The sequence below is a fragment of the Gopherus evgoodei genome, chromosome 6, assembly GCF_007399415.2.
Source record: "Gopherus evgoodei ecotype Sinaloan lineage chromosome 6, rGopEvg1_v1.p, whole genome shotgun sequence".
NCBI lineage: Eukaryota > Metazoa > Chordata > Testudines > Testudinidae > Gopherus > Gopherus evgoodei.
Genome location: NC_044327.1, coordinates 120,543,250 through 120,567,522, shown reverse-complemented (window position 1 = coordinate 120,567,522; position 24,273 = coordinate 120,543,250). Strand labels below are relative to the sequence as shown.

The window sequence follows — 24,273 nt, the reverse complement described above, 5'->3', positions numbered from 1 at the left end:
CTGGGCAAAGTTGTGAACTCCACTGCCCAGGAGTCACAGAGGCCAGAAGGCCTGTCCTCCTTTAAAGCCCTGTAAATTTTGAAGAGCTTTTTCCTGATTGTCCAGCTTGGTAAGCACACCTAGCAGCTCTCCATTGTTGTGTGTAACTGTGCTGCTGACCATGCTAGCTACATGCTCTGGCTTGGAGTAGACCGGAGATATTGGATCTCCTGGGCCTGTGGGGAAAAGAGGCTGTGCAACACAGCTATGGACCAGCCATAGAAATGTGGACATCCATGAGCAGATTGCACAAGGGATGCAGGAAAAGGAGTATGACAGGAACTAGCAGCAGTGCTGTGTGAAAGCGAAGGAACTGCATCAGGCATATCAGAAGGCCATGGAGGCATACAGTCAATTTGGGGCTGAACCCCAGACCTGCTACTTTTACAAAGAGCTGCATGCCATACTTGGTGGAGACACCCCCTCCCGCACAGACCGCTGTGGATATCTCCAAGGAGCCCAACCACAGACTCTGGCCATGAACAACGAAGATGAGGAGGATGTGGGATTTGTGAGTGAGAGTGTCCAGCTATGCCATGAGCCAGGACCTGTTTGAGGCTCCACTGCAGTCCACTCAGTTCCAGCAGTCGAGCATGGGCGAGCCCAGTGCGGGGAATGGAACCTCGGGTAAGTGTGTAATTGTATTTTCCATTACAATGATGTACTGATGATGCCCCCAACTTAATAGGACACAGCTATTGATTTTAATTAATTTACTCGTACTAGAAGAGGTAGCAGCACAATGTGACATACCCAGGGTACAATCTAGACTAGTGAGAAGCTGTGTCACCCCAGCCCTCTCATGTGGGGTGCCTTTGCTGTTATTGCCTCCTCTCCTGGACTGCTCACAAACAGCCTCTAGCATGTAAATCACTCCCAGCTATGTCTGTGTGCACTTGCAACCTGCCGGCCACACTTGGGCTTTTATCTGCTTGAGTTATACTGCAGGGTGACCCCAGCACACTTCCAGTCCAGACTTTCCCCCAGAAATGTACGTTTTGTATTGCCCAGTCCTCTCCTGGACAATACAAGCTCCTATCAAGTCTGTGCATTTTATATGCACAAATCCTGTTATCCCAAATGGAGTTTCCCAAACATTCTAGTTCAAACACACTGCATTACATAAAACAAGTTTATTAACCACGAAGAGAGAGATTTTACGTGAATACAAGTAATGAGACAAAAAAGCTTGAAATGGTTACAAAAGAAATAAAGGTAAAATGCAACTCATGCCTAACTTAACAAACTATGTTAAATTCAAAGCAAAGGTTCTCTCACCACAGGTTCTCAATAGTCTTACCTTGTACAAAGATTATTACAATAGTGTGCAAGGGCTGTGTTGGGGATACACACTGTCACAACACAGAGGTAGCATTGTTATCTGCTTTTCATTCCCCTCTAGAGTTAGAGGCGCAGTTTGTTTATGTACACAGGGATGTCCCTTGAATCGTCCAGAGAGATCTCAATGAAACTTACATGGAGATATTATGCAATCTTCTCCTGAAGGAGTCAAGGGATGACAGCCTTATTTCTTCCTCTGCAGTAGGACACTTTCCCATGCCTGTCAGTAGTACACAGGCTAGCAGCATACGGATCCGGGTGGCTATGGGACAACAGCGGCAGCTGTGCTCCTGTCACCCTCAGGAGTGAGATATCAGTTAAAAGCACCACTTCCTGTGGAAAATGGTGCCAGTATTCAGAGCCATTGCCCTATATTCATTTTCATGCAACCAAGCAATTCCTTCCCCATTTCCCTTACCCTGCTGGGCCGTTCTCACCAGGGATCGAGCTCTGAGTGGTGTCATGCACAAGCACACCAAAGCAGAAGTGTCAATAAGCCTGTATTGTTTAAAACTTGAAGGAACCAAGGGAAGGAAATTTTGAATCTTAACTTTTGCTTTCCATTGTGACTATACTGACAATGGTTCCTCTTTGTGTTTTGTCTGTAGCTGCTGCCATTGCAGCCTTGAAGGGTTTCCCTTCCACACCTGTGCAGCGCTTGAGCAAGATAAGGAAGACAAAGAAGAGGACTCAGGATGACATATTCAAAGAGATCCTGCAAGCCAGTGCTGCATTAGACTGTGAGCAGGGGCCCTAGAGGATGAATGTTGCAGATTGTATGGAGAAGGAAAGAGCTGACAGTAGAAAGACCCAAGAGCACCATCAGGAAAAGGAGTGAGAAATGCATGAGGACATAATGGGGCTTCTCCAGCAGTAAACACAGATACTTCACGCTCTTGTGAATCTACAGGGTCAGCAGTCATGAGCTCACCTCCATTTGTAATCTGTGGAAAACTCCATTACACACCTCCATACACCACCTCAGCATTCCATGTGGCATCAGGGGCTGCATCCTTCTCCTGCCACTCTGCCCCAGGGGACAGTAAGGACAACCACAGCTTCACATATGCTGACCTGTGAAAGCCACGCTTCCTGTATGTGTAGCTAAAATGGACATGAATGTTATTTCCCCTTGTTAAAGTTCTGTTCCATTAATTTATTAAGTTATCGCACAGATTTTCTTTGCTCTGGTTTTGTTTCCCAAAAAAATCTATTCTTTGGAAAGTAATTCATCTTTATTAATTCACAGCATATCACAAAATCATAGACATGTAGGGCTGGAAGGGACCTCAAGAAGTCATTAAGTCCAGCCTATTACTCTGTGGCAGGACCAAGTATAACTAGACTGTCTCTGACAGGTGCTTGTGTAACTTGTTTTTAAATGCTGCACAGTGCCCAGTGGTACTGAAAGCACCCACTTACCTGTTATTGTACACGTTGACACAACTCATAGAACCAGTGACAAACACAATGTAATATCATAAATGGACAGCAAGCACCACAAAATTAATAGCTGCATTGACAGTGTTATATTCATAGATATACACCAAGCGTCACACAATTCCTGACTGGCCCCAAAACAGCAGGGCCAGATAGAGCACAGTACATCACAATGACCTACTGTGGCTTGCTTTTAAAGTGCTCTTTCAAAATCTCCCTGGGCCGTATAGCTCCATGTTAAGCCCTTCTAATAGCCCTTGTGACTGGCTGTTCAAACCCAACAGACAGCTGCTCCACTTCCCTCCCTGCAGCAACTTTTCCCCCTTTGTTTCACAGATATTATGCAGGACACAGCAGACAGTTGTAACCATTGGGATGTTTTTTCACTGAGATCCAGTCTTGTGAACAAACCAGCATCCAGTGTCCCTTCAATCTACCAAAAGCATATTCAGCAGTCATTCTGCACCCGCTGAGCCAGTAGTTGAATCTTTCCTTGGTGCTGTCAAGGAGGCTGGTGGACATCTTATTGATCCAGGGAAGCAAGGGATAGGCTGGGTCCCTTAGGATCACTATTGGCATTTCAACATTGCCAATGGTAATCTGCCTGTCAGGAAGGAAAGTTCCTGAACAGTCCTGAGCTCTTAAAGATGCAAGTGTCATACACCTTCCCTGACCAGCCAGCAGTGATGTTGGTGAAACATCCCTGGTGATCCAACAATGCTTGCATAACCATAGAAAAGTAGCCCTTTCTGTTGATGTACTCCATGGCAAGGTGGGCTAGTGCCAAAATAGGGATATGCATGCCATCTATTGCTCCACACCAGTTTTGGGAACCCCATTGCTGCAAATCCATCTACTGTGTTCTGAACATTGCCTAGAGTCACAGTCCTGTGTAGCAGAAGATGATGAATGGCCCCCCACAGTGGATTTTCCAACTACAAAATTATTTCCCACTGACTGGTAGCAATCTGGTGTTGCAAGTTTCCACAGCGTGATCTCCACTCCACTTCTCTGCTTCTCCACTGACAGTGTAACTCTCATTCTAGTGTCTTTGTGCTGGAGGGCTGAAGTGAGCTTGGCACACAGATGCAGGAATGTGGTTTTGTGCATCCGAAAGTTCTGCAGCCACTGTTCAACACCCCAAGCCTGCATTATGATGTGATCCCAGCAGTCAGTGCTCATTTCTCAGGCCCAGCAGCGGCGCTCCACTGTCTGCAGCTGCTCAGTGAATGCCACCAACAACCTTGAATTGGTTTTTGCTATGTCCCTCAGCAAACTGTCCTTGACAAAACCGCTGATTTGGTGGTTCTTGTAGCTCTGCAAATACCGGAAGATCACGCATCCTCTGCTTGCAACACTTATGACAATAGTCCAGAGCTGTGTGGAGAGTGAGGAAGGCCATGAGGGTTTATGGGATTTTTTAAAAAGGCCTGAAAATTATGGGATATAGCTTACTTTTATGGGACGGAGACAGTTCCATGCTGGGAAGCTGACCCCTTGCTCCCATTCATTCCTGCACAACTCATTTCTGCCCCACTGTGCAATGCCAACACTTCCTAAAAGACTGGATAGTGGTGGGTTGTGCACTGGGATACCTGTCCATGGTGCATGCATCTGTACAAGCACTCCTGGTGACTGTGCACAGCGCCAACACAAGGAAGCAAGTATGCATGTGCACAAGCAGTATACTAACTGCGGCAGCTGTATGCTGATGTCACTTGTGTCAACAAAAGCTTGTAGTGTAGACTTGGCCTTACATAACCTCACTGAAAGGATTTAAATATTAAAAGCACTAAAAATCTCAGAAGGCGATATTTGTAGCCATCACATTGTTCTCATATTTGCATCTCCAAGGTAACTTGCCAGAAGCTGGGACTGGATGACAGGGGATGAATTTCCCTGTTCTGTTCATTCCCTCTGAAGCAACCTGGCGGTGGCCACTATTGGAAGACCGGATACTGAGCTAGATGGACCATTGGTCTCACCCAGTATGGCTGTCCTTATGTTCACTCTGTATGTTATATCCCTTTTCCCTACTCTTTATCTGGCTTGACTGTTTAGATTGTAAGCTTTATGGGGCAGGAACTGTCTCTCATTATGTTTTTACTGTGTCTAGCACAATGGGGCCTCATTCTTGCTTGGCCCTTAGGCACCTTCAGGATATGAGTAATATTGTTTTCATAATCAATGCTTGGTCAGTACTGGATGGGAGATAACCTAGGAAAACCCAGCTGCTAATGGGAAGTGTGCTGGGGACTTGGTAGATGACTCTGCTACCTCACTAATGAATCAGTCCTTCAGCTCAGGAGAAGGATTATGCTACCAACCCTAGAGTTTATATTAAAGTCTGGAATAAATTATGACATTCATTCAGTATTCATAGGGTTTAATTCAGAAAAAAATTGCACCCATCTTCCCCACTTTGGGACCCACAAACCCTCATTTTACCTTGTGGACACCACTGAACGGAGCCATATAAGACTCATAGAAACTATAGATGGCAGAGTTATTAGATTGTCAAGTGCATCTCCTGAGCAGTGCAAGAGCAGTAGCTTGTTTCAAGGCCAAGGCTGCTGCCCTTGACCACATGGGTCATAGCAGGGCAGCAAAGGGTCCTGCCCCTGTGAGATTTTGTGCAAAACCTGCCCCATTGTATTGAATTTGTTGGTTTGTTCTCAGTTTAATAGTGTAATCAAATGGCAGCTAAATCTTCCTTTTTTACATCTCCACAGGGCTGTGCAGAGAAAGTGGAAAATGGGCTACAGGCTGTATTGAGCTATGCTATGCTCGTGATCCTAGGATTTGCCATCATAAAGGTATTTAATTGTAACAACGTACATTTCTTCCCCCACAGAAAATAGTGCCATTTTCCTACTCGCACAATCTCTTAAGTAACTTTGCTGCAATTGGTTGCTCTTTCCATGATTTTGCATGACATCCCTTTCCAGGGGAGCAAAAGCTAGGTGGGGAGGGAGAATACTGCTTCTAACAGCAATTTTCCCAGGGATTTCTGCCTTGGAAATTGTTTGGGTCAGAGAGGAGGCTGCAAGAACACACTAACCAAACCCACTGCATTCCCGCTGCATGGTCTTTGAATGGAGGGGGGTTGACAGGCTGAGAGAGAGGAAGAGGGAGCATGCCAAGGAGCTGCTGTATCCTTACTTGTAACTTCATGTCTCAGTTTTGCACCAGTTTTCTCTTTTTCTGCCTGCATTTGGGGATGGGAGGGTCCTGCCCAAAATTAGAAAAAGACTTGATGAGACTAAGTGAAAGGCTGAACTGTATTAGTCATTTGCGAAGAGATGCATTTATTTTTTTTTTTACATTTTTAAAATGGATGCTATGGCCTAGCTGTAGCTTTTTAAAATACAAGATTTTCCATAACTTAAGACCAAATGGCTCCATGGAGTTTTTTTTTTTTAAAGCTAAGGTTTTGTTTAAAAAAACAACAACAAATAAATAGTCCTTTGTGTGGGAACCGGAGAATGAAATTGACTGCAAATTAAATACAAGCAAGCATGAAACTGACTAGCTTGTTTTTAATATTCAAACTGAGAGAAATGGAAAGAAAAAATAAAATTGCATAGAGTAAAAATTAGATTTTGATTAAACCCTGGCATTAAACTTTCCATACTTAAGAAGATTTGGTCCCTAAATTTTAATCTAATAATTTCTCCTTTATCATTGTCCCTTTTATCATTTTTCCAGAGATTCCGATCCTCTTCCCCATTGACTGAAGAGGACATAGAATCATAGAATATCAGGGTTGGAAGGGACCTCAGGAGATCACAGTCCAACCCCCTGCTCAAAGCAGGACCAATTCCCAACTAAATCATCCCAGCCAGGGTTTTGTCAAGCCTAACCTTAAGAACATGTCAAAGCCAATGGCAGCAAAATGTTCTCTTAAATTATAATATAATATAGACATAATATAAAAGAGTTGTATCAAAGTAACTGTTGTTACTGTTTAATGCCCGAGTCCTACACTTGGATTAATGTGGGAGCAAGGGTCCATCAGTGCAGATCTGAATGTAGGAGGAGGGCCTGATTTGGTGATAAAGTCAAAAGTTTCCTTTTCCTAGTTCACTCTCAGGGCATGATTGGCAGCTAGAGTATATTTTCTAGTCTAATAATTGGAGATATACCAATCTCCTAGAACTGGAAGGGACCTTGAAAGGTCATTGAGTCCAGCCCTCTGCCTTCACTAGCAGGACCAAATACTGATTTTTGCCCCAGATCTCTGGGTGGCCCCCTCAAGGATTGAGCTCACAACCCTGAGTTTAGCAGGCCAATGCTCAAACCACTGAGCTATCCCTCAAATTAAATTACTTCAGTGAAGGGGCTTCTGATTCCTCCACAGTCTGATAAATTTTATCTTCTCATCACTATTATTTCTTTGTAATTGACTGTAGTCAGTTCTTCCATCAATCACCACTTCTGCTCTCTTCTAATTATCATAGCATAATATGTTTTTGTCTTTTATTGCATACCTATATATGCTTAAACATATTGCAGATCTACATTCTAAATCCAGCACAGCCATATTCACAGCAAATGCTGCCTAGGAATTAATGTTTCAGGAATACATTTATGGGGAAAACAGTGGGAGAAAGCCCAGAGTCCATATCACTATTTAAAAGTGACCTTTAAAGACATCTTTAAAAATTTGATACATTTATTTTCTCAGTATTATGTTGTTTAGAGCGCTGTTAATCTACAATGCACTTTACAAATATGTAGAAGACAACATCCCTGCCACAGAGAGGTTAAATTTAATTCAAGCATAGATAAAACGTACAATAAATTCAACCTCCAAAAGAAATAGAAAAGCTAAAGATCCTTTTTTTCCCTTTCAGTTCTTTGGAATGCTGAGTGTCTGTGTGCTCACATGCAAGAGGGAAGACAATGGCTACCAACCCCTGTACTCAGGGGTATTTGCTTGATAAGGCGATGGAAAGATCATTTTTCATCTGCTTCTTGATGATAAAATGGATTTGTATAGATGCCCCAAATGGACAATGTATTACCCCTTTGTTAAATACTGTATTTTATTTACATGATCAGAAAGAACGCTGTTAAGATTTGCAAAGGTTTTAAGTGTATCATGTGAAATGACTGCTTCAGTGTGCAGTGTCCCTTGGTAACACCCTGGTTTCATGTACCTCGACTTTCTTTAAGGCAGTTTCACACTGTGTGGCATTCTCTAAAATGACAGCAAATGTTGTTGTGATAGACTCCAAAAAGAAATCCTACTTCTTGCAAGTTTTACATTTGTCAGACCTATTTGTCAACTGAAACTTAAAGAAGAAATTGTTTTTAATCATTAAACCGATAATGCAGCCATGGTGCATTCTAGACTGTTTTCAGTATTTCCAACAAGAAATCAGTCCCATGACGAATGTTCAAGCAGCAAAAGAAATCTGTAAACAGAAGGTTTGAATATTCCTGTTTAGAAGCATTATTATTCAAGGCTACATTTCACTGTTGCTGATGTGTTTTTTTCTCTCCAATTTGTAACTGCTGTAATTCGGTTTGCTTTAAAGACGAGCATGAATCATATCTTCAGATCAAGACACCCCTGAACTTTGGGCAAATTTAAAATCCAGATCTAAGGTTTGCAGCTGTCTCTTTTGTCTACCAAGGGGATAAATCAACCCCTCAGATCTGAGTATCTCCAAACACTGGGGAAGTCTGAATTAGAAGTTGTATTTCCAAACACTGGGGAAGTCTGAATTAGAAGTTTATCACTTTGGCCAATATCTGGTTCTTTTAATTTGAAATCAAGAATTTCTGAGGCAAGGCACTTAATTTTTCCCATTTTGATACCAAGTTCTAAAATGTTATCTGTACTGATGTTTTTATATTTGTCTCTCTTACAATTAATTTGGAGTCAGTGGGACCACTTACATGAATAGCTGCAGGATTGGTCCCACTGGGAATATGAGGTTTGGGGATTTGTTACAGTTCTCATTTTAAGTGGTGACCTAATGGAAGTGGCTGCACAGAGGATTTCTTACTGTTAAATTACACATTTTCTTCATGCTTCTCTGGGTGACTGAACGATTTCAAGAACCTATTACATTATGGCAAACAATTCTGAATAGTACTCTTTTGGAGTCATTAAGATTTTTTATTTTTTTGAAGGTCTGCTGAATGTGATCACCTTTTGGGTCACATAGAGCAGCAAAAATCCCTCTTAACAGCTGTAAATGTCAACCTTGAAATTATTCCGTTCCTAGTGTTTCTTTTCTTTTTAAACCAGGGTGAGGGATCAGTCTGGATGATAGAGACTGTTAGAAAAGAAACAGCAGATATCCTCTTGAGAGAGGCAAACATTTGCTATAGGAATAGAATAGAATGTGTTTCTCTAAAGCTATGTCAAAAAGGAGTATGGGCTGAATGTGAGCTTTTAGTCTATCTTTTTCTCAAGAGATGGAAAGAAGAACTGCTGACTTAAGTATATTCCTGGGTAGGTGTGTGTTAGGAATGGTTATTTTTTGTTTTGTTTATTTAAACATTTGGGTATTGTGGGCTTTGTCTTCTCTTAATGCCAAAACAAAAAACCCTTCTGGAATATATTTTAACCAATTAAGAAATGCCACTCATTACTGCATTTCGTTCCGTCTTAAAAATGATTTATGAGAAAGAGATAAGCCAGGTCATTCTCAATGAGAGAAAACGCTTCCTTTCCAAAAGTACCTGGGCTAGGGCAATGAAAGAGGCAGTCCTGTCTTATGCTCTGCTCAGTGAAAGAAGCCTACTAGTGCCTTCCAAAGCAGTGTTTGTGACTGGCTGGGATGTGTGTGGATGTGACAGGCTGTGGGGAGAGGATAATAGCCTGTGATGGGGGGTAGTGTGACAGTAAGAGTGGTGGGGTTTACGTATTGTGTGCAGGGGCGGCAGGTGTGCTTGCCTGGAGTGTGTGTCGGGGGTGCAGCTGTGTCTAGCTATGATAGATGTAATGTGTGGGTATGAATGGTGGTGTAGCTGGCTGGCGGTACAGATGTGCCTGGCTGGGGGAGGAGGGAGCAGTGTGCATGGGTGTGTCTGGCTGAGAGGATTGGGGTTCCTGACAGTGGTGGGAAGGGAATTGGGGCTTGGGGCCCTGCCGGGAGGAGAGGAGGATTAGCCATGGGGCATTGCCTAGGCTTGGCACTCGGGTCCCTGTCCTTATTGGAAATCCTGGGAGGTGGGTGGGTGCAAGTCCACCTACATGTAAAGGTCCCTCCCCTAGCCTTGCGGAAGGGACCACTGGACCTGGGAACCAACTGAAAATGGGGGACAACTAATGAATAACATGGTCAGGAATGAAGGTCACTCTGGGCCCTGGCAGTGGGTGGGAGGATGCTAGGCTGGCTCAGATACCAGGGCTCAGGCCCAGAGGGTGGTCCTGGACTGGAGTCTGGAAAGAACATGGGTGCATCCAGACAGGTCAAGAGGAAAGCTAAGGCTGGTCCGGCGCACACTGACAAAGGGCGGAGGAGCTCTGCAATGGTCTCTAGGGGAGGGGTGGTGAGCGCTGCCAGAAGTGACTGTGCCATAATTGCTAAGCTGAGGCATTTGAAAATCATGGATCAGGCTGCCTCCAGAGTCAGGGATTGGCTTTAAAAACAAAATTGTTTAAAATAAATAAAAATGGGGTCCTTAATTGGCTGCTGGTTTTTGAACCTGCAAGGTTAATTCACCCTCTTTGGGCACCAGCAATATGCTGCTACCTTTTACTGCATGGCCCTGTGCTATCTTTTCCCCCTACAGGTCACCCACCTCATTCCAAGCATAGAATGGCTTGTGTTTCCTGAATGAACTGTCACTATTTTATTATCATGCAATGTGTTCCCCAGGCCTTATTTATACTGCACAGTATTCATTTCTTCGTGGGCTGATTTATGGTGCTCATGGCTGTAGTATCTAAAGCCATGAGATCAGTGGGAGTTAGGTGTCTATAAACCTTGGAGGATCTGAGCCTGTGCTTCACAAACATCAGAAAATAATATTTTTCAAGTGAGGGAGTGCTATTATCCACCTTTTACAGATGGGGAGCTCAGGCACAATGGAATTAAGTTTTTAAAGTATCCATTTACTTTGGGTACCCTCTTTGAAACATGTAGAACCTGATTTTCTCAGAATACTCAGCATTCTGTAGCACTTTATGTGCTCAAAGAATAGCCTTCAGTCATGTCAGTTGCTGTGAATGATTTTCAGGCATGCTGAGCAGGCTTCTGCCTCAAGTTGGGTGGCCAGAAAATAAAGGACACAATTAGTGACTACTTCTGAAAAGTCTGGTTTAAACTAATTGACTGGCATCACATAGGAACACTGCAGGTCATAGCAAACGGCACATGATGCCTACTGCTCAGAGGTGTTTAAGAATTCAGCCAGACGCCACCCAGAGGTACTTTGCCTAGATGTGTGCTCAGACAAGGAACTGGGAAAAGGCCCCACCTTTGCAAAGAACCCTTCCATCCAGCTTCTTCCTCCCAAACTGAGGTATGGCAAACAGGGCCAGTGCTGGGACTTTGGGAGGAGGTTGATTAGGAAGTGTGAGAGAAACCACTCATCTCCTTATGGATCCAGCCCTTGAAGCCCCTCTGCTCTCTTCACAAGCCCCTCCTCCCTTAAGCCCGGCCTCAGGGCCCTTGCTCTTGCCCCAGGGTCCTTCTCCCCCCCCCCAACCAATCCAGCTGTGGGGACCCTTCCTGTAACTCCCCAAAACCCAGCTCCATGAACACCTCCTGCACCTCCCCTACCCCCCAACCCAGCTCCAGGGTCACTTCGTGTTCCTTCCCCCCCAACCCAGCTCCAGGGATCCCTCCTGCCCCCTCTCTGGAGAGCCCCTCCCCCGGCCCACTAAACCCAGCTCTAGGGACCCTTCCAGTTCCGAGCCCACAGCCCAGATCCAGGGACCCTTCCTGTTCTTCCCCCGCCCCCTGTACTCCAGCTCAGGGGATTGCCTGCCCTTACCCCGCACTGGGTACCGACCCGCTTCCCCCTCACTCATGTCCCTCGCTCCAGCTCCGCAGAGCCCTGCTCCTGCAGCAGCAACAGCCTCAGGCCAGGCCGGTGTAACGACACAAACAGCTCCCCCGCCTCTGCTGAGGGTGCAGCATTCACCGCTGCTAGTAGTGCGCATGCTCAGATTTCCCGCGCATGCCCGTGAAGCCGCTCCCGACAGGACCGCGGTGGGGCTCTTGACTTCTCGCGTTAGTTGCCGCTGCCAAGCGCGGGTGGTTTGAATGTTTACAGCGCGCGCGCGCTCCTCTCTCTACCCCTGGAGGCTCCTGGTTCATACGGGCCCCAGCCTCGCGCGGTGAGTCTGAGGGGAGGGGGTCTTGGGGTGGGAGGGGCCCTTGGAGATAGTGGGGCGGGGTGAGGGGCCTGGTGAGCGGGCAGGGGAAGTGACTGGTCCCCAGTATGACAGGGGGGGTCTTGGGCGGGGTGAGAGGGGCCTGGTGAGTTGGCAGGGGAAGTGACTGGTCGTCAGTATGACGGGGGGGGCTCTTGGGTGGGGTGAGAGGGGCCTGGTGAGCCGGCAGGGGAAGTGGTTGGTCCCCAGTATGACTGGGGGGCTCTTGGGCGGGGTGAGCGGGGCCTGGTGAGTGGGCAGGGGAAGTGGCTGGTCGTCAGTATGACGGGGGGGGCTCTTGGGTGGGGTGAGCGGGCAGGGGAAGTGGTTGGTCCCCAGTATGACGGGGGGGTCTTGGGTGGGGTGAGCGGGCAGGGGAAGTGGTTGGTCCCCAGTATGACGGGGGGGTCTTGGGCGGGGTGAGAGGGTCCTGGTGAGTAGGCGGGAACAAGGGTAGTCCCCAGCATGGCTTTGGGGGGGTGCCTTGGACAGGGTTAGAAGGGCCTGGTGAGGAAGAGGGGGTCCCTAGGAGTATGGATCTGGGTGGAAGAGCCTATCTCTGCTCTCCCACCTACCTAGGGAAGGGGCCCAATACAACAGATCCCTCCCCTGTGCCAGGCACCCACTGTGGTAGCTTTGTACATCCCACCCTTCTCCTTGCCCTACTGTCCTGCTGGACATTGTGGACCTTCCTGCAGACCCAGGGAAGGTCCTTCGCATCGGCTCTGTGCCAGCCTGTCTTGTAAGCCAGTTCCAGACAGGTTGAGGAGGAGAGGGTGGGCTTGGCTAGCAGCAGCTGCGATATAGGACCCAAGTCAGAAGGGTTATGTCTAGGGTGACCAGACAGCAAGTGTGAAAAATCAGGACAGGGGGTGGGGGGTAATAGGAGCCTGTATAAGAAAAAGACCCCAGAATTGGGACTGTCCCTATAAAATCAGGACATCTGGTCACCCTAGTTATGTCGCACACAGGTGTCCACGTTGGTGTACATCACATGCCATGGGGTTGGAGAAGGTGTAATGTAAAGAGGGAGAAGGGAGTGCTCAACAGTTTTACACTGCCCTCCTCCTGTCTCCCTTCTTGCTTTTCCTGCCATTCAAGCTGCACTTCTGGCCCCTCTGTTTTAATCCCTTCTGCTCACTCACTGAGCTGTAATTTGCACATCAGACAGATATAAGATAGTAATATGCTTGTCAGGAGCCATGTCTTATGTATGTAGGCTACCATATACCCATATGATGTATATTATAGTAGCAGTTTGGCAGTATGTGTTTTAGCTGAAGTTACACATAAGAGCAGCCATACTGGGTCAGGCCAATGGTCCATCTAGCCCAGTATCGTGACTTCTAGCAGTGGCCAATGCTAGGTGCTTCAGAGGGAATGAACAGAACAGGTAATCATCAAATGATCCTTTCCCCATCGCCCATTCCCAGCTTCTAGCAAACAGGCTTGGGACACCATCTTTGCCCATCTTGACTAATAGCCATTGATGGACCTATCCTCCATGAATTTATCTAGTTCTTTTTGAACCCTGTCAAGTATCAGTGGGTAGCCGTGTTAGTCTGTATCCACAAAAACAACAAGGAATCCGGTGGCACCTTAAAGAGTAGCAGATTTATTTAGGCATAAGCTTTCATGGATAAAAAACCTCACTTCAGATGCATAGAGAGTCTTCATGCATCTGAAGAAGTGAGGTTTTTTTGAACCCTGTTATTGTCTTGGCCTTCACAACATCTTCTGGCAAGGAATTCCACAGGTTGACGGTGAATTGTGTGAAGAAATACTTCACCGGGACTATTGTTATATTCCTCTATTTCCGTATGTCCATAGCTTTCTGGAAAGCAGTCTGTTTTGAGTATGAAGTTATCCATGCTGGGTATCAACCGGTGGGATTTTTTTTGTTTGTTTGGAGCTGTGAAAGTTTGAGCAAAAGCCTTCCAGCAGTTTTTGAGTTAATCAGAGATGAACCTCTAGTGTGAAGCCCTGTTAGTTAGTAAAGTTGTATTTTTTTGCGGGGGACACTGACTGTTATAGTATCAGTAGTAGCCTACGAGCCCCCTAGCTACTGAGTTTTGTCCAGCTCCAAAATATCCTTCCTCTTTCTCCCCAAACACCCCTTATATCCCTTCCACAAGGCTTCCACTGAGCCTGTGTATGCCCCCAACCTCTGGTCCTCTGTAGCTCCCCTCACCCCAAGTCCAATCAGTTGGGTGAGGAGTCGGAAGCACTAAGCAGCCTCAGACTGTTTCCTCCTCCTGCATGCTGCCTCCTTTCTTCCAGGTGAGGGCTGAAAACTGGTGTGGGAACAGTGTCGACCCCCTGTCTCCTTCAGGCTGGAAGCTGTGGCAGTGATGACTTTCCCTTTCCCTTTAAAATTTTGCTCATGACATCTGTGGTCCTGTAGTGCCATTTACTTCTGTGCTTGCTGATGGCATTTCAGGTTTGGGTTCTTAGCTCTCATTCTGCTGTCAGATCCACGTGTGTGGGGAAGTCTCTTGTCATTAGTGGAGTTCTCTGTGGATCTAATTACAGGATTGGGCATAAGTTAATATCTGAGGCTATGATCTCAAACATGCACGTATTTAACTTTACATATGTGAAGAAGCACCATTGAGGAGTCTGCCTGCATGTCTGTCTGTAGGATCAAAGTCTGTGCTGATATTTGTAATGGAGGTTTTCAATGTAGGAAATATTAGTAGAGGGATTTTAATGTAGAAACAAATTCTGTATTGAAATTTTTATGTTCCTGCAGAGCTGCTAATTGATGCAAGAGGAAATTGTTAGGCCTCTCAGTTCTATTAGCAAAACCCAGAGAGCTTGTAAACTATACAACCCCAATAGGTGAGGTTCAAAGAGCATCTAAACTCCTGTAGTAAAGCTGATAAAGCTTGCAAGCTCCTTTATGCTTAAAGCAACCCCATCAATTTATATTTCAGATGCAAATGTGACTCCTCCCTCCCCCACTGCTGTTAAAAGTAACATCTAAAGCCCTGATCCTCCAAACACTATGCATCTGAATAGTCCCACTGAACTTCCTCACGTGTGTAAGTGCTTGCCGGATCAAAGCCTAAGACCTGGCATATGCTGCAAAGTTAAGCCAATATAAATTGCCTTTGCCTATTTGTACATGTCTGTATACTTAAATTTGTCTCTACCTAATATAAGTGACCTGTTACGGCGATGCAGTAAAACCACTTCCCCAAGTGGGATGGAGCTGAAGTCAACCTACTGAGGTTGACGTTGTAGTACAAGTGTGTAGACGCTGTATGACCTGTGTCAACCTGTACAGTCCTCCATCGCCCGTCCTACAATGCCCCTTTCCTTGCGACAGTGACCTCTCTGGTCACAATTGTGAACTCTACTGCCCAGTGGTCCCAGACACCGAAAGGCACCCCACCACACATTTTTGAAATGCCTTTTCCTGATTGCCCAGCTTGGCAAGCACACCTAGCAGTGTTCCCTTGTTGTGTGCAACTGTGCCAGCTCATGTACAAGAGACACTCCTGGCTGGAGCAGGCAAGAAGTATTGGATCTCATGGACCTGTGGGGAGAAGAAGCTGTGCAAGCACAGCTATGAATCAGCAGTAGAAGTGTGACTATCTACTAACATTGCACAGGAAATGCAGGAAAAGGGTATGACAGGTATCAGCAGCACTGCAGCTTGAAAGTGAAGGAACTATGCCAGGCATACCACAAAGGCAGTGAGTGCAAAATCGAGATGGGGCTGAGCCACAGACTTGCTGCTTTTACAGTGACTTTCATGTCATACTTGGTGGAGACCCAACCAGCACACTGCAGACCACCATGGATGAGACGAGACTCGCTGCTGTAAACAGCAAGGAGGAAGAGGATGAGGGGACAAGACATGGCAAGGAGTTCAAGCCATGCCACAAGTCAGGACCTGTTTGAGACTTTGCCACAGTCTACCCAGTTTCCCTAGCCAAACATGGATAACCCTGATGTAGGAGAAGGGACCATGGGTAAGTGTATGCATGCATTTTTCCTTAGTGTTTAAATTTAAAGATGGTTCCCATCCCAAATTTAACCAGACACAGGTATGGACTTGTCACTGTCCTACTCCTACAAGAGGAGGTAGTGGTATAACAAACAGAGGTAGAGTTGGCATCTGGTTTCCATTTTCTTGTTGGGTTAAGTAGGGGACAGGGGTTCAGAGCAGTTTGTTTATGAACATAGAGATGTCTCTTGAATCCTCCTGGGTTATCTTGATGAAACTTTCATGGTGTTGCTCGGCAGTTCATTTTCTAAGTGAAGGCTGTCTTATTTCTTCCTTTGTGGTAGGATGCTCTCCCATGCCACTCCACAATGAATTCACCTGGCACCATTGCAGTAAACACGCTAGCAGCATATGGCTCTTGGTGGGTTTGGGACCCCAGTTGCAGCTATGTTATGTGTACCTTTGTTACCCTCAGGAGTGACATATTAGCTAAAAACACCACAGCCTGCGGAAAATGGTACCAGTATTCAGTGTCATTGCCCTACACTAGTGCCCATGGAAAAGGAACTGAAATTTTATTGTTTCATGCAACTGAAATTCCTTGCTCCTGGCCAGCCATACTCACTATGGCTGGGGCTGGAGAGCACTGCTGTGCAGAGGTGCTCCAAAGCTGAAGTGTCAGTATGTCTTATTAAAAGATTTTGTGGGAATAAGATAAGGGAGTTTTGAAACTTCCCTTTCCATTGTGACTGTAAATCCAAGGATACATCTGTCTGGTTTTTGTCAGCAGCTGCTGCTATCGCAGCCTTGAGGGGTACTCCCTCCACACCTGCAGAATACCTGACCCTGATGAGGAGGAGAAAGAAGAGTAGTAGGGAGGACATGTTCAGTGAGAGCTTGCAAGCAAGTGCTGCATCAGATCATGAACAAAGGGCCTAGAGTGCCAAAATGGCTAACATGGAGAAGTAAAGAACAGGAGGAAGGCACAGAAAAAGGAGAAGATGCACCAGGACATACTGGATTTTCTCCGGCAGCAAACACAAATGTTGCAGACCCTAGTTGACCTATAGGTCCAAACATCCCAGACTCCCCATTCTTTGGAGAACTCCATGGTTGCTGCTCCCTACCTAAGCAGCCCCCCATCCCATGTGGCATCATGGGGTGCATCACTACCCCATCAGTTCATGCTGTGGGCCAGCAAGGAGAATCATAGCTTCCCATACACTCACCTATGAGAACTATGGAGAGTGTATGCCTAGCCACAATGGATTACATTTTTTGCGCTGAAATGGACAGAAATGTTGGCTGACTCTCCTATTTCATAGTCTCATTCTATTAATTTGTTAAAAGTTTTTATCGCATAGTCTCTTGTTTTTTGCGTATTTCTTTTGCACTATTTTTGACATTCAATACATATCTATTTTTGGAGAATAAAACTGTTTAGTTCACAATGGGTATTGCAGAAGGCATAGCAGGGCTGACAGCACACCGTGCTTGTAAATGCACAGAAAGCACCACATAACTCATAGGTTCAGGAACACACACAGTTGCATTTTATAAATTCCGCAAATGCTAAACAATTCCTAGCAGCACCCAAAGCTCTAGTCCCAGAGAACAGTCCAGCACAGAAAACTACTGTGCCTGACCATTCAATTGCTCTTTCAAAGCTTCTGTCAATCATGTAATTCCATACTGAGCTCTTTTAATGGCCCTTGTGTCTGGCTGTTCAGTCAGCAGACAGCTGCTCCACCTCTACCTTGGGGGACATCTGGCCTGCGATTGCTATAAACTGAAAGACACACATCTGTCAGAGATGGTCTAGGTCTGCTTACTCCTGCCTCCTCTGCACAGGGGACTGGACTAGATGACCACTTGAAGTCTCTTCCAGCCCTACATTTCTATGATCCTGTGAAAGAAGTTAGAGGGAAAAAACACTTTTTTTCACTTTTTCACTTCATAGGTTCAAAAGCACTTTGTGCAAAATCAACTTTACTCTGTAGATATCTGCCGATTTCCCCCTGTTGTTTGTGTGGGCCACTCACACAGCCACAAAGGAAAGAAAATGTGGTATTAGGAAAATGTGGTTTTAAAACTACAGAAACTGACAGAGACTCAAGGTTTGGTGTGGCACCTCAAACCACTTAAAATTCATGTTTTGAAGTTTAGACTTCCATATGGACAGGGTCCTTATAATAGTTTTGTTTTTTATTTTTTTTGTAGGGCATGGAAAATGTAAATTTAAATACAAAAATTTAAGCAAATGTTAAGGTTAAGAACTATGTTCACAAGTCAGAAAATGGAGTTTCTTGTAGGAAACTGAATCACCAGGTTGTACAAGTTCTGTTTTGTATTGCAGCATTTGTTTTTAGATGTGTACATTCCTGCTGAAAAATAGCCATAGAGTTGGGAGTTGGCCATTCCTGAGTTGTAATGGAAGCATTGTTACGGAGCTGGGCCATGATTCTGCACCTAGTTCTATGTGAGGACAGCCCACTGAAGTCAGTGTAGCACAGAATAGGTGCAAGATTCCACTGGTGCAGATTCAACATCTGGACCTTGGTTATTTTGGGCATCTTTGCTTCTCTGAAAAATGAGGATATTGCCTAGTTTACAGGAGGTTTGTGATGATGAATTAATGTTGGTTAAAGTGCTTTGAACGTGTAAGGTATTACATAAATTCTAAGTGGTGTTGAGTTAATGATAACTGTTTATATTTGGGTCTGTGCTTTCATTCTTATTTTCCTTTGGCGCTCTTCCTCCAGTGGCTGTGAAAGACATTGTGGTTCCCATTACAAAGTGGTAATAGAAATAGCATCTGAGCGCTGTGTGGAATGCTAAGATTATTATCAACAAACTTTAGGGAGTGGTGGTCTGGTTTTAACAGCTGCCTGGTGTAACAGGAGATGTATAACAGAGAATACTTAACCAGATTTTCTTTGTGTACAACTATATTTTAGATTGTATTACAACACATTGTTTTTTCTCTTGTTCTGAATGATCTGTGTTAAAATTATTCTTGTAATTCAAGTTCTTTAAGATGTCATATAAGAAAAAGTTTAATGTACCCTGGATGTTAAGAAAAAACTTTCTTTGTATCCCAACTAGAGTTTGAGACAAACGGGCAGATTATAATGAGCTTTGGTTCAGTTTCACATCAGATAGATCAAAAACTTAAATCTGTACCCCAAAATAGTCATGCTACTTTCCTACAAGTGGTATATTGGCAAGGGAAATATACTAACTTAGGAAAGTATTTAGCTATTTAAGTATGAAGGTCCACTTAAGAGTTACTTGACTGTCTAAACTGGGAACTTTGGAGTAGGTTGAGAACATAGAATATAGCCCTAACTGTCTTGACTACAGTAGACATTAAAATCACAACTTTTTTTAAAAAAAATATGACTGTTGGCACAGTGTGATGTCAATGGCTCAGCACTGCTAGAACTGGGAGCAAGTGTGGGCCATTGACAGAGCCGCCAGGTGCATTCTGAATCATATTAGGATCATTGTCTTAGTAAGTCTAGGTATGGAAAACCAACCTTGGATCATTCCCAAATGTAATTTTTATTTAGGGCCCCAGCGTGCCCTCAGTGGAAGTTTAGCCTGAATAAATACGATGTGATTTGACCCTAATCTTAATTCACAAACACCACTTATCGCTTTAGTGTGTGAAAAGTTGGCCCTTTTGACCTGTGGCATTTGAAAGGCTAAGAGCAGCCTATGGGATTTGAGGCAGAATAAATCAGCATTCATTAAAAATATATATTCTAGGAATGATTGAATATTCAGTGTCTGCAGGAATTAATATACAGTAAAAGGTTTTGTAAGAAAACTAGAAGCTAGTCCAATAGGAATAATTAGGTGTAATTAGTAATACACTCCAGATACTCATGGGGAGAGATTTAGTTGCATAGGAGTAACTATTCTAGTGTATATCTTGCGTAGTGTCTATATATCTGTAATAAATCAGTTGGTCTCTCTCCTAATTCTGTTCTGAATATATTTGCAGAGTTTTAATTCTTTCAGCAATCTTTGTACTTTTATTTATTTAGATCTATAGAATATATTTACTAAAAAATTGCCTCGCCGTGACTTTAGGTGCCTTTGCCATAAATTAAAAGTGCAAATACTAAGACAAATTAAAATATAGCCCAGGATGTTCTCCAACTCCAGGAGAGAAAACAAAAAGCACCCCAATCACAATGCCAGTTTTTTATATTTCCCAGTCTTAAGTACACAGCTCCCTACTTAGAAGCCTGAGGGAGACAGTGAGCATAGTGGTGTGCCCTGAAGACTGACAGAATTGGGGTGCTTTGGATCAAAGGGAGATGTGAATTCCAAAGTTCAGGGCCTCTCATTGTAAATGCTCTGACAGCTGCTTCCTGCCTTTTAAATAGGATGGTGGTGTGTCAGAATAGATCACTGTGTTTGAATAAACTGACCATAAAACTGTGAGTCAGTAAATCCAAAGGCCATGTCTACACTATAGATTTTGTGCCACTTTCACCAATTCCCTTTGTTTCTTTGGTTTAGTCATAACCAATCTACTTGTAATTTCACATCTGATGTTATGGCAGGATAGGTTTCTCCCCTCCCACCTGGGAAACTTTGACATAAATTCGGCAATGTGTTTGAGAGATGTGGGTTTAAAAACGTGAATACGTTTTGAGAAATTATTTTTTGACTTGTAATATACAAAATAGTTTAGCTTAGAAACTCCAAATTTGTGTATGTGTGTTGTTGTCCTTGGTGAGGAGTAGTTCCTTTGGCTACTTGTAGGGGAAGTAGGGGGATTGTGTAGTTATTAAAGGTGGTTGATATGTACATTTTAAAAACTGCAGAGTTCCAATGTGTGCATACTATCCATTATGCTTTAGGAACCCACCTCACACAGTGAATCCTGGCTCTCAAGTATTTGTTTCTTAAACCCCAAGGGATTTTATTAGTTTTTTTCCCTTATACATATTTACAAGTTTAAGATTTTTTTTTTACTGGGAATCTAGGGTCTAAGATTTTCCCATCTGCGTTTTCCTAAATAAGCTGTCTCTTATACGAGTGTGACGTTTTACCAATTCTGTGGCAGTGTGAAAGACTTCTTAAATGTGTGAGCATAACATGTGTAGCTATACAGCTCTGCCAAGTATCATGCGTATTTGGCCAACCTATGTTCCATTGTATGCATCCGAAGAAGTGGGCTGTAGCTTATGCTCAAGTAAAGCTTATGCTCAAATAAATTTGTTAGTCTCTAAGGTGCCGCAATTACTCCTGTTCTCTATGCACTAGTGTGTGAGTTATAAAAACAACCACAACAAAACCCCTTGTTTTCAGTTCTAGTTAACCACCAGAGGGAGCCAATATAGTCTCATAAATCTGAGGACTAATACTAGTATTTTATCTGTAGAGTTCAAGCACACAGATTTCTCTAGTTTACCACCTACCTCAGTATGCTCCCTGCCCTGCTTTCAGTTTGCTCAATTAAATAGCATTTACTATGTCTGCTGCTTCAGGAAAAGCTAGGTGAAATTCCCCTTCACTTTTTGTCTAAGCAGAGTACATTTTAAATTCTATTTGCATAACTAGTACTTATGATGATAGAGTTCATGTTGATGTTAGCATATGGAGGATTCAGCAAATACCATTGGTGAACATGTATATGTGAGGTCAGACCAATGTGAGGACTGGAAACATGGTTATATGTGGGACAGACAAGACTGTCCATGACTGTTGCAGTCTATAGCTTACTTGTTTGTGCTGTACACATTTTTTCACATAGTGTTAATGTGCCTTGCTTCAAAGCAATTAGTGGCAACATGACACATCTTCTGCCACCTTGCCCTGTCATGGGCTGCTGCTTCCCAGTTGCTGGGGTCAACCTGACATGCTTTCAAGTTTGACTTCAGTGTGTCTCTATATTGTTTGTACTGGCCACCATGAAAATGGGTGCCTGCTTTAGCTGACCATAAATATGGCCTTGAGTATGCTCGAATTGACCGTGTGAACAAGATGCCTGGACCAATGCAGCTGAGCTTTTATGAGCTTGCTTTGAACGCTAGACAAAAAACAACAATTAAGGATTTTGGAAATGGAAACCTTGTCCCACCATTTGACCCTGCAAACAGACCAAAGACAGCATATATGAACCTGTGATATGTTGTCCACATCTCACAACCAAATAGAAGTGTTGGTCTGACTGATTAAATATGACCATGTAGATCATTATATAACAGTATATAATTGCAACAAATCTTGTACAAATTCTGTCAAGTAAGGTGTCTATGAAAAGGTTATGATTTGCTGAATATGATTATGCTATTTGTATCATTTTTGTATTTGAAGTTATGAGCACTGGCTCTATACCTGTATTTCAAATATGTTTGATCCTGAAGTAACACCCACAAGATATTTAGTCTGCACAGCTTGAAGAGACTATTCAAATTAAGTGGCTCATCAAAGAACACTTAACTCACAATGGACCACAGGAGACGCCTATCTGCACTTAATGGACTTTCCTGCTGTGACTAAGCAAAATCTTGCATGGACATGTGACTTGCCCATGTGACTCCAAACACCATCTTGCTACCTGTAATTTTCCACTAGCTGTGCTGAGGGCTTTGTTTGAAACAATGGATTTCCCTCCACATAGCCGAAGCTATAAAAGGCCCTGGAAACATCTCAATTTTTCCTTTTTCCTGCTCAAACATATGGACTATGAACTTACCCTAATGGGAACAGTCTAACCAAGAGACTGAGGACATTCCAATGATTTGGAAGCAACCAGAGACTTGACTTAAGCTAGCAGTTTATTCCATCACTGCTACAAGCCTGAACCAAGAACGTTGTCATTATTGTATGTATTTGATTCCTTTAACCAATTTTAACTCTCACCTTTCTTTCTATAAGTAAACCTTTAAATTTTAGATACTAAAGGATTGGCAACAGCATGATTATTGTGTAAGATATGAGTTATATATTGACCTGGGTGTGTGGCTGGTCCTTTGGGATCAGAAGAACCTTTTATTTGATGAAATGGGTTTTAAAGAACCACTCATCTTTAAGTCTAGTGTTTTTGGTAGTGATACAAGGACTGGAATATCTAAGGAAACTGCTTTTCTGACTTCTTGTTAGTCAATGTGGTGAAACAAAAGTTTACTTTTGTTGCTGGTTTGGTATATCTTATGGGAGAATAACCACCAGTTTTGGGGGGAGGTATCTGCCCTATTTCTCAGCAGTTTGTCCTGAATTTGGTATTCTTAGACGTGACCCACAAAGGCGCGGTTACAATGTGATAGGCAACAAGAGTCCTGTGGCACCTTAAAGACTAACAGATGTATTGAAGCATAAGCTCTCATGGGTGAATATCCATTTCATCAGGTAATCATGATAGGTAATCTCATAATCAATTGTGACTTTCTGTGACAGCGTATTCCCTTGGTAGCAAAACTTCTCCATGAACTTGAGAGGAGCTTTGCTGATCTTAATAATGTATGAGCATCCCCTGGCAAAGGTTGGTACAGGAATTCAGTTTTCTTTAGGCTGATTGTGAAACTAAAATGACTGATTGCACAAGCAAAGTGATCAGTTATAATGTGAACATCATCAATCTAGTGAGCAACCAATGCATGGTCATCAGCAAATTAAAGCTCCTTAATTAGTAAATATTCCATTGTCATGCGAGCACAGAAGCATTGCAGATTGAACAGCTTCCCATCAGTGTTGAACTGGATAAATACTATGTCAATATCCTAAAATACATCCATAGGCATAGTGGGAAAAAAAGGGCCGGAAAGGAGTGTGGAGCCAGCATGCAACCTTGTTTGGGGTCACTGGGGAGTGGGAAGGGGTTTGATATCTCACCATTTTCCACCTCTCCAGCCATCATCCCATCATGGAAGGATCGAATGACAGAAATAAACTTTGCAAGATATAGAAAGATGAACAGAAATTTTCAGTCTCTCTCAAAACTTAGTCAAAAGCTTTAGTTTAGTCAATGAACACCATATAAAGACCACAATTTTGCTCCCAGCAATTTTTCTGAAGCCAGTGGGTTGTGAAGATCATGTCTATAGTGCTCTTTCCAGACTGAAATTCAAGTTGAGACTCTGGGAGGATGGTTTCCACAACATAGGTGTTAAGTCTATTCAAAATGACCTGTGCA

The 24,273-nt window shown here is 43.8% G+C and overlaps 2 protein-coding genes across 6 annotated transcripts in view; both read left to right on the top strand.

Moving 5' to 3' along the window:
- Positions 1–8,168, top strand: part of LOC115653401 (tetraspanin-36-like) — a 48,485-nt gene extending 40,317 nt beyond the window's left edge. Inside the window, exons 6-7 of the mRNA XM_030566681.1 lie at positions 5,553–5,636; positions 7,677–8,168. Coding sequence (XP_030422541.1) covers positions 5,553–5,636; positions 7,677–7,763 — 171 coding nt within the window. The 3' untranslated portion in view covers positions 7,764–8,168. The remainder of the gene's footprint in view (positions 1–5,552; positions 5,637–7,676) is intronic.
- A 3,852-nt stretch (positions 8,169–12,020) lies between these two features.
- Positions 12,021–24,273, top strand: part of SKA1 (spindle and kinetochore associated complex subunit 1) — a 41,312-nt gene continuing 29,059 nt past the window's right edge. The window contains exon 1 of one of the 5 annotated variants that reach the window (XM_030566675.1): positions 12,021–12,127. In XM_030566675.1, the coding sequence (XP_030422535.1) occupies positions 12,054–12,127 (74 nt within the window). In that variant the 5' untranslated portion in view covers positions 12,021–12,053. Of the gene's footprint in view, positions 12,128–14,594; positions 14,604–15,819; positions 16,144–24,273 lie in introns of those variants that run through there. The other 4 variants (XM_030566677.1, XM_030566679.1, XM_030566678.1 and 1 more) reach the window with 4 other exon arrangements.